Genomic DNA, 14501 nt, shown 5'->3' with positions numbered 1-14501 from the left:
GAGTGAAAACCTCCTTCCATCAGCAAGGGCATTGAAGATGAAACGTGGCTGGGTCTTTCAGCATGACAATGATCCCAAACACACACATTTTTTTTTTCATTTTGTCTGTCATAGTTGAAGTGTACCTATGATGAAAATTACAGGCCTCTCTCATCTTTTTAAGTGGGAGACTAAATACTTTTTTGCCCCACTGTACATGATACTACCCTCTGGGGGTAGATGTCACTATTTGGACGGGTCCAGTATAACAAATAATGCCTTTGCTAGAAGAGGAGTGAAAACAGCTTCAACCTAGCTCAATCTACGTACAATAACAATAAGCATATAATATCTGCGTTGAACCGTAAGAATCTTCCTGTTTCAGTATGACAGCGCTCCAAGCTGTCTTCATCTCGGGTTGTTTACATTTTGAAGGAAGACCACGTTGTTTCTCCTGACCTTCCTCTGATTGGCTAAGAGAGTTTGAAACCTCTCCCATAGGTGGACCTGTAATACGGAAGTGTTATTCTTGCAGAGAAAAAAGAAGAAAATAGAGCTTAAACGTTTTTTTATATATACTTGACCACATGTAAAGGCTAACTCAATGCCTACTGCGTCGTTTAAGGTTAACCGGGAAATAAGGAATGCGCCCTTTCCCCCAAAAAAATATAAATGAAACCCCTCTTGTGCAAACTAGATCCGCCATCCATACAAAGTCGATGAGCGAAAGTCCCTAATAAAGATCACAAACACGTGATCAAATGTATTCATTGTCGGGAAACAAAACAGAATGTTCGCTTTCTTATTTGCAATAAATGGAATTCAGATTTGAACATTTAGCGCGTTTAAATGAACCGGGAACACACATGCGCACTTGCCATGGAATGGTCAGATATATAAAGATTGGCGCCGGCGCGCCAGCTGATCATTATTCGTTCATTCATTTCTGAGGGTAAGGAGCTGGAGAGGAATTGTTTGCTTATTTAGCTAGCTAGCTATATTTCTCAGGAGTTTATTCTGAAAATTAGTGGTAACGCTACTATGTCGATGGGGAACATTCAGTTCATTGGGATATTGTTTTTGTCTAAAAATCTGGAAAAGAAACCAAATTGCAAGGGCGACTGGTAACGTTAGCAAACTGTCTGGTAAACATTAGTTAGTTGATTTGATAAGGCAATACATCTCTTTCTTCACATTGGTTTGACGCTGTCTTTGTTATTAACTTTGCTTGTTATTTTAACGTTAACACGCAAGCCACCACTGCTTTTCATGGACGTGGCATAAAGGTAGTTTAGCCAGTAACTTTGCTAGACAGGAAACTACATCATGCAATTTTTACCTAGCATTCTTGAATTATTGCTATTGCAATACATTATTTAAGTATCATATCTTCTATCTATTTATATAAACTTTGTTTTAATATTGATGTATTGGAGGTAAAATTGGCTCACTGGTGAGCTACAATAGCTAGCCATAGTGACTGTCCAAATCCTCCCGCTTCGAGAAATTGGCGCGTAGTTGGGTTTCACAAACCATCAAAAATAATTATCATATGGTTACTTTCGTTAACAATAACAATGTAAGTTATTACCAGGGCTTCTGACATAACATTGGGACTACGGATACAGTAGATTTTATGCAATTTGTGGCAATTTCTTTGTGGAAATGAGGACGGTACTCACAAGCTCAACCCTCTATACCCATTTGGCATACCATTTTACCGCCCGGACAAAAACAGCCTTTTATTATCCAATCATGTTTTGAACTTGTGAAGATGCTTATTTGTACTATCTTTGCCATTCTAACAATGTTTTCGCCCTGTCTTCTTTTCAGTGGAACTCTTGAAGCCTTCAATTGACAGAATGGCTAACGTTAGACGCAGGTATGGGAAGCCACACTGTAATAAAGCCTCGTTATCAACGAGCATGATTGCAAGCTAACTATAAAATTGATTATTTGTACATGTTTGACAACAATTAGTGTTGACTGCTTGCTGCCGCTAAAAGTTTTCTGTCCTTCCAGTGGTCGCATCACATTACAAGCAAGAGATGAGAACGCACCGGAACAGAATGTCAAGATCACACGAAAAAGACAATCTGAGGTTTGTTCAATTAGCTAGCAATGTTATTTTTAACAATTAGTGTAGCGGTATTGTTTATATTGGTCTTAAGCCAAATAAGAACTAGAGGTAATGGTATTGTCCGTTTTACTTTTTAGCCATCAAAAAAGATGCCACCCGCAGTGAAGAAACAAAGCTATGAAATACAGGTTGGTTTGCTTGTTTATTCAACCAATTAACGTTACCAAGTTGTGCCAGTGATTGCAGTGATGACTGTAAAACATGTGGGAGAATATAGGGGTGAACTGGTAAATTACGCATGGCTGTAGAAGTAATTGTTGAGAATCAACGCTACATACACACAAGACTAGTTATCTGTGTCACTGGGTTAGACAGCGGGCAATAACCCCGCGTTTTGTGTGTCCCTCCCTTTCTCCTCCCCGCCTGATCTAAATCGCATTGTATTCTTTGTTTTGTATACACTATGGAACGCCCATCAATACCCGTTTCTGTCGCCATTAAAATAATCATTCTCTTTTCGGTGTTTTTTTAAGTTCATGTGTACTATAGCTTTGAACAGTTTGGTACTTTTCACTGTGCTTGTAGCATGCTGTGACCTATTTGTTAATGTTGGCTATATGGAATTTTCACTCGGTAAATGCATGCGTATTTATCTGCATTCGCTGCTTATGTGACTATGCTGATGAAAAGAGATTGAATTTGGTGCCTTTTCTCTCTAGAAACGGTGGTCAGAAGAAGGGGCAAGTCCATGTGTCCTTGTAGAAACGCCACACAAGGAGCTTGTGATGACCAGAGACCTGTCTGGCTTCAAGCAGTTCCGATTCAAGAACATCTTCATCAAGACCTCACCGCTGCCCTGCCTCAGGTACTGTGTGTGTTGAAGGGGCTTAGCCCAAATTCCGTTTACACCTCATTGGTGGCAACTGCTCCCATGTTTTTGTTTCTAAACTGTACCCCCCCCCCCCCAAACACTACTTAGGAAAACTCTGAATGTCATTTCCTGCAACTAGAGAAACTTTAGAAATGGGCTACTTTTTGCTTTTTTCCTGTTTATGACTAATGATGACAAACATTCAGTATCTGGTATTGGGCCTCAGTCAATGCCAGTGTACACTGGATGTTTTGTTAAGACCGGTGTGTTTTTCTCCTTGGCAGCTGGGCCAGCTCGGATGACGTGTGGATTAAGATGCTGAACAAGGAGCTGAAGTATGTCCATGACAAGGGCTTCCTACAGCAGCACCCCAAACTAAAGCCCAAGATGAGGGCCATTCTCCTGGACTGGCTTCTAGAGGTACATGTGTCTCTGAAATTACTTGCTGTGCTCTTCAATCTTGGGCCTATCTATATGCCCTTGTTTACGCCCGCTCTTGGATTTGCCATAACTGGATTAGAAGTCGACCGATTATGATTCAACGCCGATACGATTATTGGAGGCCCAAAAAAAGCCGATGACAATTACAACAATACTGAATGAACACTTATTTTAAGTTAATACATCAATAACAATCCATTTAGCCTCAAATAAATAATGAAACATGTTCAATTTGGTTTAAGTAACGCAAAAACTAAGTGTTGAATTAAAAGTGCAATATGTGCTATGTAAGAAAAGTTAATGTTTGAGTTCCTTACTCAGAACATGAGAACATATGAAAGTTGGTGGTTCCTTTTAACGCGAGACTTCAATTTTCCAAGGTAATAGGTTTTAGGTTTTAGTTAATATAGTATTTATAGGACTATTTCTATCTACCATTTGTATTTCATATACCTTTGACTATTGGATGTTCTTATAGGCACTATGGTATTGCCAGTGTAACAGTATAGCTTCCGTTCCTCTCCTCGCTCCTCCCTGGGCTCGAACCAGGAACACAACAGCCACCCTCAAAGCAGTGTTACCCATCGCTCCACAAGAGCCGCGGCCCTTGCAGAGCAAGGGGAACAACCACTCCCAAGTCTTAGAGCGAGTGACGTTTGAAACGCTATTAGCGTGCACCCCGCTTACTAGCCAGCCATTTCACATCAGTTAACCCAGCCATTAGGCTGATAGGCTTGAAGTCATAAACAGTGCTGTGCTTGCAAGGATCTGCTGGCAAAACGCACAAAAGTGCTGTTTGAATGAATGCTTACAAGCCTGCTGCTGCCTACCATCGCGCAGTCAGACTGCGCTATCAAATCATAGACTTAATTATAACATAAAACACAGAAATACGAGCCTTTGGCCATTAATATGGTCAAATCCGGAAACTGTAATTTGAAAACAAAACGTTTATTTCAGTGATACGTAACCGTTCGGTATTATCTAGCGGGCGGCATCCCTAAGTCTAAATATTCCTGTTACATTGCACAACCTTCAATGTTATGTCATAATTATGTACAATTCTGGCAAATTAGTTCTCAATGAGCCAGGCGGCCCATACTGTTGCATATACCCTGAGTCTGCGTGCAATGAACGCAAGAGAAGTGACACAATTTCACCTGGTTAATATTGCCTGCTAACCTGGATTTCTTTTAGCTAAATATGCAGGTTTAAAAATATATACTTCTGTGTATTGATTTTAAGACAGGCATTGGTGTTTATGGTCAGGTACAGTCGTGCAACGATTGTGCTTTTTTTTTCGCAAATGCTCTTTTGTTAAATCATCTCCCAGCGTTGCCTCAATTATATGCAACGCAGGACACGCTAGATAAACTAGTAATATCGTCAACCATGTGTAGTTATAACTAGTGATTATGAGTGATTCTTTTTTATGTTTAATGCTAGCTAGCAACTTACCTTGGCTTCTACTGCATTCGTGTAACAGGCAGGCTCCTCGTGGAGTGCAATGAGGCATTGGACTAGTTAACTGTAAATTTGCAAGATTAGATCCCCTGAGCTGACAAGGTGAAAATCTGTCGTTCTGCCCCTGAACAAGGCAGTTAACCCACTGTTCCTAGGCTGTCATTGAAAATAAGAATGTGTTCTTAACTGACTTGCCTAGTTAAATAAAGGTATAAACATTTTAAAAAATAAAATAAATCAGCGCCCAAAAATACCGATAACTTGAAATCGGCCATTCCGATTAATCGGTCAACCTCTGAACTGGATACGCATGAGCCAAAGGTCTGATACTCCACCTCCATAGTTATTTCCTCAGGGGTTCTACATCTCCAATACTTTGACTTGTTTTCTGTAGTGCCACAGGATTTGTACAGAGGTGACTGATGTCTAACCCATCCCTGTTTTGTCCTGTTGTAGGTGAGTGAGGTGTACACTCTGCATCGAGAGACTGCTTATCTGGCTCAGGACTTCTTTGACCGCTTCATGCTGACACAGGATGATATGGCGAAGGACCGACTGCAGCTCATAGGAATCACAGCCCTCTTCATCGCGTCAAAGATAGAGGTGGGTGTAACGTCCTCCATTTTCATGCTCTTCTGGATGGTGACCACTGCTTTAGTTTATACTGTCAACAAATTAATAAGATGGTGTTCTTCAGTCTAATTGTTCCCTCCTTATGTCCCTCAGGAAATCTACCCTCCAAAGCTCCATGAGTTTGCCTACGTTACTGACGGAGCCTGTGAGGAAGAAGCGATCCTGGAGATGGAACTTGTCATGTTGAAGGTAAGAAACCCCCTGTGCCCAACACTGTACTAATTCAGTTGTCACACATGACTTAATGACTCTCCTCCCTCAGGCGCTGAACTGGAACCTGTGTCCAGAGACAGTGATCACATGGCTGAAGCTCTATGCTCAGGTGGAGTCCCTAAAGGATGGTGTCAACTTCCTGGTACCTCAGTTCTCTCAGGACACCTACATCCAGATCACACAGGTGAGTCCACTAGCCCCTCCCCTCCCCCGGCAGCTTCTCCTGACACTTGACTGTCGTGGAAGGTTTTCAGCTTCCCTACAGCTGTTTTAATGGTTGTCCTGGTCTCTTCATGTTACAGCTTTTAGATCTGGCCATTCTGGACATCAACTCTCTGGACTACCAGTATGGGATACTGGCTGCTGCTGCCTTCTGCCATTTTTTCTCATTTGACGTTATCCACAAAGTATCAGGTAAGCAATGATTTGACATCGTGTACATGGGTTGGCCCCACTCTAGAACCACACAGCCCTCCTGTGTTATTACATAGTTACTAATGTCTGTTTCTGTGCAGGTCTGACGTGGGATAGTATTGCTCCCTGTGTCCGGTGGATGACCCCCTTCATGCGCACGGTCAGCGCCTGTCCCAGAGCAGAGCTCAAGGACTTTAAGAAAGTGACGTCTGACGACAGACACAACATCCAGACCCACGTAGACTACCTGTCCATGCTGGTGAGGGCTCACACAATGTTGGCTGTTTAGAGGATCTCTACCAGTGTTTGGGAGTAGGAAGTCGCTTTCACCCAGACATCTATTGCAGCCATCTTGGTGATGCATGGGCAGCCATTTTGTGCTACAAAGTCATATTTTAAGTAAAAGAATAGAACTGCGCATACAAAATGTTCATTGTTCTTATTGAATCATCTTGTCTGTTGCAGAGCGACGCTCACCAGAGGCAACCGGACAGCCAAGACAGACTATCGCCTGCTGCCATAGGAGGGATATTGACTCCACCAAAAAGCACAGAGAAACCAGCCAATCACTGAGCCCCAGGGTCTCCTTGTGTTGATCTTCTGACCAACCAGATGAAGGGAGAATTCCCTAGATGTCATGCCTGATCAGCCAGAGGCTGGGAAACTTAACTTCGGAACGTCATCCTCACGTGACCAATCAAAATAGCTTTTGGGCATAACTCGCCTTTGTGTAGCATGTTAAAATGAGTTATTTTACTTTATATACCAAGCTGTATATCAGTATATATGCAGTACAACCATGGAAATCAGCTCATGGTTACTATATTGACTTAGTCAAATGATTGCAACAAAGACCCTGTTCTCGCAGTCTTAATCCCCAGAATTATAATTTTACATGGGGATAATTTGAGTTGACTCGGGTCTTTCTCCATAGGAAACATGTCTGCTGCTCCCCCTCTGTTACTTGAAGCTGAACATCTCAAGACATGGGATGTTTTGATGGCTAAAAAGCTCATTATTTGAGGTGAATTGGTACATAATGCTCACAGTTGAGTTGCTTAACTCAGTCTCTTAACATTGTGTTATCATGTGTATCTGGTGCTGTGTAGTTTAAATCTGGGTGCTCCTGGAAATGCTCAGCCATACAGTAACACTGAAAGCAGTCTTGATGTTAGCTCTGGTGACATTTTAAACATTTGAGCTGTTTGAAAGGGTAGTGCAGGGCTAACTGTTTACTACACGACCTTCTTAAACACTGTTTTGGAAGTTGTGTATTCTCACCACACTGTGAACGACTCATTGCGTATATTCTCACCACACTGTGAACGACTCATTGCATTCTCCTGCCACAACACATTCCTGGACAACTTGACTTCAGTAGTTTGATTTAGACCCTTTGGACTGACTTACAACTGTACGTAATTTTTACATTGTATTTATTTTTTAATTTAAGCCTTAAAATGTTTTTATGTCCATATACATTCATAGGGCTATGAATTCAGGTCTTTAACAATGCCAAAGGCAAACGATTTAAGTCACGGGATGCATGTTATTTATGACTATCTGTTATTGGGTGGGAAAACCCGGTATAATGCAGTTACATATGAAATGTTGTAGGTTTGCGCTAGCCTATCCGTGGTGCCTTAGTTGAACTACTATGGTGATAGTGTGATGTGAAGACTTGAGAACCCAGAGGTTCCAGTGCAGGGCTCCAACCCAGTCAGTCTAGCAAACCTGTGACTGTCAACTGAAACCTTCAGTGTTGTGCAGATGCCTGCCGAGGCAGCAGTATACAAAGAACCATGTTTAAACTGTAAATGAAATACTAATGTATATATGTTATGTACATAAACTGAAAGTTATGTTTTCTAATGGAATTGTATTGAATAAATGACATAGAAATGTATGCATTTTGCCTGCTTTTATGGTTGACGTTGCAATGGCAGCATTTGCCTTGTACTTGTTCGACTATGGTTTGTTAAATTCTTGTGAATTGGCGAGGGAGTGACATTTAGAACTGGTCTAACTCGAATGAATCAAGCCACAACTGGAGAAGTCCTCTTATTTCCATCTGAAATGGGACGAACATCGCCTTGCCTTCAACAAGCGTGAGGTGTGAGCATCACCCCTTTGCGTCCTCTGACATAAAAAGCAATTTTTCACAGAATGATGGTGTTACAAAGATGAGGCCTGCACTTTTAACATGTGCTTTGCAATACAGTATCCTTATCAGGCCTCATTGTCTTGGGTCTGGCATTTCATGTTTACACGTCATGGGAGTGTCTTCTGAGGGGGAGGGGAACGCTTTACATCTCAAATGACAGGCGTTGGGCAAAAGAACCTTAACCGTGACTGAGACGGGGGTGAAGTCTCAATGAAGTGCTCAACTTCACTCCAGTATTGAAGGGTGTTCGTTGAAACCAGAGGGACAACACTAATCTAATGAACATTAGGTTAAAAAGTGGGTCAAAGCAGCTGTAAGAGACTCAGTAATATGTGATAAAGCTCCAATGCAGCCATTTTTATCTCAATATCAAGTCATTTCAGGGTAACAATTAACTTACTGTGATGGTAACTTAAATAGCTTCTTAGCCAACAGCAATTTCTCAAGCAACAATTTTGCTCAGACTGTGGGAATGGTCTGAGTGGGGAGGGGGAAACGATCTGTTATTGGCAGAGGTTTTTAACTTTTTCTTTTTTGTCTAACTAATCCACCGCCTCTGTCACCAGGCAGGCCAAAACTCCATCCCACCAAAACAGGCTGAAATTTCAGTCAGTCTTTTCAAACAGTTCTTACACTAAAAGGTCCTTTTCATAATTTCACTATTATTCCAACCTCATAGTGTGGAAATATACTGTATTGTATATTAAACACATGTTTTTGACTGCACTGGGCCTGTAAGAAAAATTGCCCCAGTCCTATCTCTAGTACCCCTAATGTCCCCCACCCTGAAAGGACTGGACAGTGGCAGTGACCCCTGGTCAGTCAGCTCCGCTTGGGTGTCTGTGTGTGATGATGCATGTCTCTACCGCGAGGCCAGCGTGTTTGTGTGTGTCTGTGTGTGATGATGCAAGTCTCTACCGTGAGGCCAGCGTGTTTGTGTGTCTGTTTGAGGGGGTAGTCTAGGAGGCAGGCAGTGGGACAGCAAGGCAGCCATGGGCCACTCTCTCTCCCCCCTCCCCAAGTCTAGGTTGTGAGAGGTTATTGTGTTGGCCTGGGAATGCATGGCCCCCACCTCTACATGCCAGAGTTATTGTAACCCCCCACCCATCCCTCTTAAACCAACCCTGACAAAGAGACCCCCTCCCCCCCACCCCCAACCCAACTGCATAATGAGTCCTTCACTTTTATGTGTCTTTCATTTTCCAACTTAACGTACATGTGCTACCATCTCCACGTACAAATAGTACAGTAGGAATATTTTTTTAAATCCTTGAGAGAAACTATAACAAATTGAACATAATATAATTTGACCAAATACATTATTTTTCATGTATTTCATGTAAAGATCTGAAACTGCCTCACTGTGCCTTTAGGAGCTGCAGATTACACCACCAGAGGGCAGTATGTCCCTATGTTAAGAATAATCATAGCCGTATTTCTCATCCCTTTAATCACTGTTGTTGAACCTTCTCTCATACAGTGCTATGTCCTGATAAAGCCTGGGCCATGGTTCATTAACAGTTTCCATATAATAGAGATGGAGTTACTGGACAAAGAAAGTTACAAAACCAAATGCAATGCCTTGAAGAAAAGCTATTTTTAATAAAAGTAATATACAAAATGAATATCTGACGTTAGGTTGCTATAAAACGTTAGATATGTACATTATATATACATAATAACATGGGGGCAAGAACCTCGAGTCCTGAATACAGTAAGTAGGGATGCTGGGCTGCGAGGAGTGAAGTCTTACCGGGTTTGTGAGTTCTGGAGTCCATGTGTGTCCTGATCAAAGTCACTGAATGGCTGCAACCACATTTATCCATTGTATCTATAGTTTTAGGTTAATATATGCAAACATAGCAACTGCAGTTAAGTTATTTGGGGGGGGGGGGGGGGGGGGGGGGGGATGTAAGGGTGCAGTCGATAATTGGACCAAACACCAGCGTACAAAAGGCACCCCCAGTAATTTGAAATGTGGAGACAATTTGGAGACAATAGCCAGAAGGGATTTTATCAGTGTGTTTGTTAGGGAAGTGTTCCTGGTTCTCACTTTGTCCCCACTGTGCATCACCGTAACTCTACAGCCATGGAAAACATGAGATATCTGTTTATACAGCTATACATAAGAATGATCAAGAACAACATCGTAAAGTGAAGACATTTTGGAGAGCTAGTTTTGGGGAGTTTCTGTCAATCTACGGCAACACACATAGATCCATTTCAATCAGATCATTTGTAAAATATTGGTCAGCAATGGAGTTTCTGTGATTGTACTGTTCGACTTTTCTTTGACTACTCACAGCTATTCCTCCCCAGCCAACCCCTCCCTGTACGTCCTGTCTCCTTTAGCACAATACATTCATCAGACGTTGTCAGGACACTGTGGGGTCATCCTGCCCTCCTGTTTCCAAGACGATAGGACAGGAAGTTTCAGAAATGATTGGCATCACACAACACCATCTCTGAACCAACATAGAGCTAGAAACAGAAGAAAGGAGCACGTCCTTGTAAGACACATCAACACAGTGCACCACAAGGGTTGGGTTCATTATATCTATATTGGAGTATAAAAATATTTCCTATCTGAAACCCATCACTATATTCTATAATACACATAATTGATGCCAAGTGAAGGTTTCTCACCAGGCATATCAACAATGCTTTTACTGTTCTAAGCATTTTAAGGTTTGTACTTATTTTTGGGTAAATGGATTCTGCAATTAACACTGAGAATCATCCACTAGTGCAATTAGACCGTGATTGAAAGGGAAAGTATTTGACAATAGTCTAGAACCTCCTGCATTTGAGTTACTCATAACTTCACATATCAAGGAATAAGCAACACGATTGACTGCTTTCTTCATCTAATCCATTTTCCTTTAGTTACAGTGCCTTGCGAAAGTATTCGGCCCCCTTGAACTTTGTGACCTTTTTCCACATTTCAGGCTTCAAACATAAAGATATAAAACTGTATTTTTTTGTGAAGAATCAACAACAAGTGGGACACAATCATGAAGTGGAACGACATTTATTGGATATTTCAAACTTTTTTAACAAATCAAAAACTGAAAAATTGGGCGTGCAAAATTATTCAGCCCCCTTAAGTTAATACTTTGTAGCGCCACCTTTTGCTGCGATTACAGCTGTAAGTCGCTTGGGGTATGTCTCTATCAGTTTTGCACATCGAGAGACTGAAATTTTTTACCATTCCTCCTTGCAAAACAGCTCGAGCTCAGTGAGGTTGGATGGAGAGCATTTGTGAACAGCAGTTTTCAGTTCTTTTCACAGATTCTCGATTGGATTCAGGTCTGGACTTTGACTTGGCCATTCTAACACCTGGATATGTTTATTTTTGAACCATTCCATTGTAGATTTTGCTTTATGTTTTGGATCATTGTCTTGTTGGAAGACAAATCTCCGTCCCAGTCTCAGGTCTTTTGCAGACTCCATCAGGTTTTCTTCCAGAATGGTCCTGTATTTGGCTCCATCCATCTTCCCATCAATTTTAACCATCTTCCCTGTCCCTGCTGAAGAAAAGCAGGCCCAAACCATGATGCTGCCACCACCATGTTTGACAGTGGGGATGGTGTGTGTTCAGGGTGATGAGCTGTGTTGCTTTTACGCCAAACATAACGTCTTGCATTATTGCCAAACAGTTAAATTTTGGTTTTATCTGACCAGAGCACCTTCTTCCACATGTTTGGTGTGTCTCCCAGGTGGCTTGTGGCAAACTTTAAACGACACTTTTTATGGATATCTTTAAGAAATGTCTTTCTTCTTGCCACTCTTCCATAAAGGCCAGATTTGTGCAATATACGACTGATTGTTGTCCTATGGACAGAGTCTCCCACCTCAGCTGTAGATCTCTGCAGTTCATCCAGAGTGATCATGGGCCTCTTGGCTGCATCTCTGATCAGCCTTCTCCTTGTATGAGCTGAAAGTTTAGAGGGACGGCCAGGTCTTGGTAGATTTGCAGTGGTCTGATACTCCTTCTATTTCAATATTATCGCTTGCACAGTGCTCCTTGGGATGTTTAAAGCTTGGGAAATCTTTTTGTATCCAAATCCGGCTTTAAACTTCTTCACAACAGTATCTCGGCCCTGCCTGGTGTGTTCCTTGTTCTTCATGATGCTCTCTGCGCTTTTGACGGACCTCTGAGACTATCACAGTGCAGGTGCATTTATACGGAGACTTGATTACACACAGGTGGATTGTATTTATCATCATTAGTCATTTAGGTCAACATTGGATCATTCAGAGATCCTCACTGAACTTCTGGAGAGAGTTTGCTGCACTGAAAGTAAAGGGGCTGAATAATTTTGCACGCACCCATTTTTTCAGTTTTTGATTTGTTAAAAAAGTTTGAAATATCCAACAAATGTCGTTCCACTTCATGATTGTGTCCCACTTGTTGTTGATTCTTCACAAAAAAAATACAGTTTTATATCTTTATGTTTGAAGCCTGAAATGTGGCAAAAGGTCGCAAAGTTCAAGGGGGCCGAATACTTTCGCAAGGCACTGTATATAAGGTTCCTCCTAGAGATCATATCTACCTCCTGCTCAACTGAAGAAGGTGAACTCCCCTGTGTAGGGCAAAAATGCTGTTAATATATATTGTCACAGGATAGAATGTCATAAAGGAACAAATCAGAGCTTCTCCATTTGCCCGTTTCCCTGGCATGACTGTCTTTATCCAATAGGATGTCTGAAACAAAAACGTTATAATACAAAATAAATGGGTACCGGTAACATATACATTTGACACATTAAGTTCAAAGTCCTTATAATGTAGAAGAACAACATTGTCCCTGTTGGTTCAACATCATTTCAGAGCTAAAATAAATACAGTTTCAACACTTCACCGAGAGAAATAAAACGGAATAAATAAATTCATCTCACTAAGACTTGTAATCCCTCTTCCACCACATAAAGCTTCAGCAAACCTGTCAACATGAAGAAAAAAATAACAGGAGCCAATTTTCTGTGTGCTTTGTTTCCCTTACAACCAACCAGCATTGACACACCAGACACAATCACTAGCAGGAACTAAGTCAGTCAATGTTGCAGTGTATGATGTTGTGGTTTATGAATACCCTAAAAAGGGTGTGGCAGGTTGTCCTGACTATGGCTCCTCTGACTCTGGCTGTAACACAAAGCGTCCCTGTATGTCAGCGCCAGGGCCGGTCGCTTGTACATTTCGCTTAGAGCCTCAAACTTGTCCCCCCAGTGGGATAGCCGGTCGAAGCTGAAGGCTGCTCCCTCCTCTTCCTCTGCTGTATCATGGGAGATAGCAGAACCCAGCGAGCTGAGGCTACCGACCGGGGACCCGGCGCCCTCGATACTCCAGACGTGATAGCTGTCCGGCGGGAACTCCTGACTGTCGTTGTCGGCCTCCCAGATGATGTGCGCCACGTAGCTCTTGAAGTCCATGGGGCAGAGGCCCACGGAGCTAGCATGCGCATCATTACTATCATTCGTATAGCTAGCATTGCTAGCGTGGTGATGATGGCGGTGGTGGTGGTGGGGGATGTGGAGGTAGGGGGTCCCTGAGCTGCAGGCTGAGCCAGCAGGGTGCACCTCCTCCTGGGAGCCCTGGGAGGACTTGATGAGAGGGGCGTTGGTGCAGGATGAGGACTGGGACAGGCTGGAACACAGGGGCCTCTTCAGCTCTGTGATATCATAGGCATTCTGGAGGGATGAAATGGCATCAAATTAAAAACATAAGTATGAAAAATAAGTAAATGGTACTATCTAGTGGTCAATTTAAAAATTAATCTCAATGAACAGCGACGTAGATCATTTCACTGTGCTGCAATGTCTGACCTGTGTGTGTGTTTGTATGTGTGTGTGTGTGTATATGTATGTGTGTATGTATGTATGTGTGTGTGTGTGTACCTGGTCCTGCTCTCCTCCTCCCTCCTCGTTGTAGTTGAGGATGTTCTCTCTGATGTCCTCCCAGCTCTGGTGTTCTGCAGGGATGTGGTACACGCCCCTCTTCTGGAACTTACTACGACTGCCCTTCTGGTTCCACACTGTCACAGCTACCAGCACAGCTACAGGACACAGAGAAAGGCAACAGTTCAGTCATTATAGTGGATGGAAGAGAATGAGAGATAACACTACTGTACTCTACATGCATCTGAGTGTTGAAGGGAAAGAAATGAAGCAAAACCTATCCTTTTCACATTCACCTCTTGTCTTCTGTTGGCCATCCGCTGTCCCTCAGGCAATCCTACACG

At 42.3% G+C, this 14501-nt stretch overlaps 2 protein-coding genes across 2 annotated transcripts in view; one reads left to right on the top strand and one right to left on the bottom strand.

The window, feature by feature from the left end:
* The first annotated feature begins 853 nt into the window (after positions 1–853).
* On the top strand, positions 854–8001 carry LOC110513832 (G1/S-specific cyclin-E2). The gene is made up of 12 exons (XM_021593534.2): positions 854–931; positions 1813–1861; positions 2002–2080; positions 2197–2247; positions 2779–2924; positions 3215–3350; positions 5292–5438; positions 5562–5657; positions 5731–5865; positions 5984–6095; positions 6197–6354; positions 6561–8001. Exons 2-12 carry the CDS (start codon positions 1842–1844, stop codon positions 6666–6668), a joined length of 1188 nt encoding a protein of 395 aa, XP_021449209.1. The 5' UTR covers positions 854–931; positions 1813–1841; the 3' UTR covers positions 6669–8001.
* Positions 8002–12677: 4676 nt separating this feature from the next.
* Positions 12678–14501, bottom strand: part of LOC110503919 (neural-cadherin) — a 62563-nt gene continuing 60739 nt past the window's right edge. The window contains exons 30-31 of the mRNA XM_036972103.1: positions 14158–14315; positions 12678–13950 (exon numbers count right to left, since the gene is read on the bottom strand). Of these exons, the coding sequence (XP_036827998.1) occupies positions 13357–13950; positions 14158–14315 (752 nt within the window). The 3' untranslated portion in view covers positions 12678–13356. The remainder of the gene's footprint in view (positions 13951–14157; positions 14316–14501) is intronic.

The sequence above is a fragment of the Oncorhynchus mykiss genome, chromosome 3 (assembly GCF_013265735.2).
Source record: "Oncorhynchus mykiss isolate Arlee chromosome 3, USDA_OmykA_1.1, whole genome shotgun sequence".
NCBI classification, from domain to species: Eukaryota; Metazoa; Chordata; class Actinopteri; order Salmoniformes; family Salmonidae; genus Oncorhynchus; species Oncorhynchus mykiss.
The sequence above is the reverse complement of the archived record's forward strand: the minus strand, read 5'-3'. Positions and strand labels throughout refer to the sequence as shown.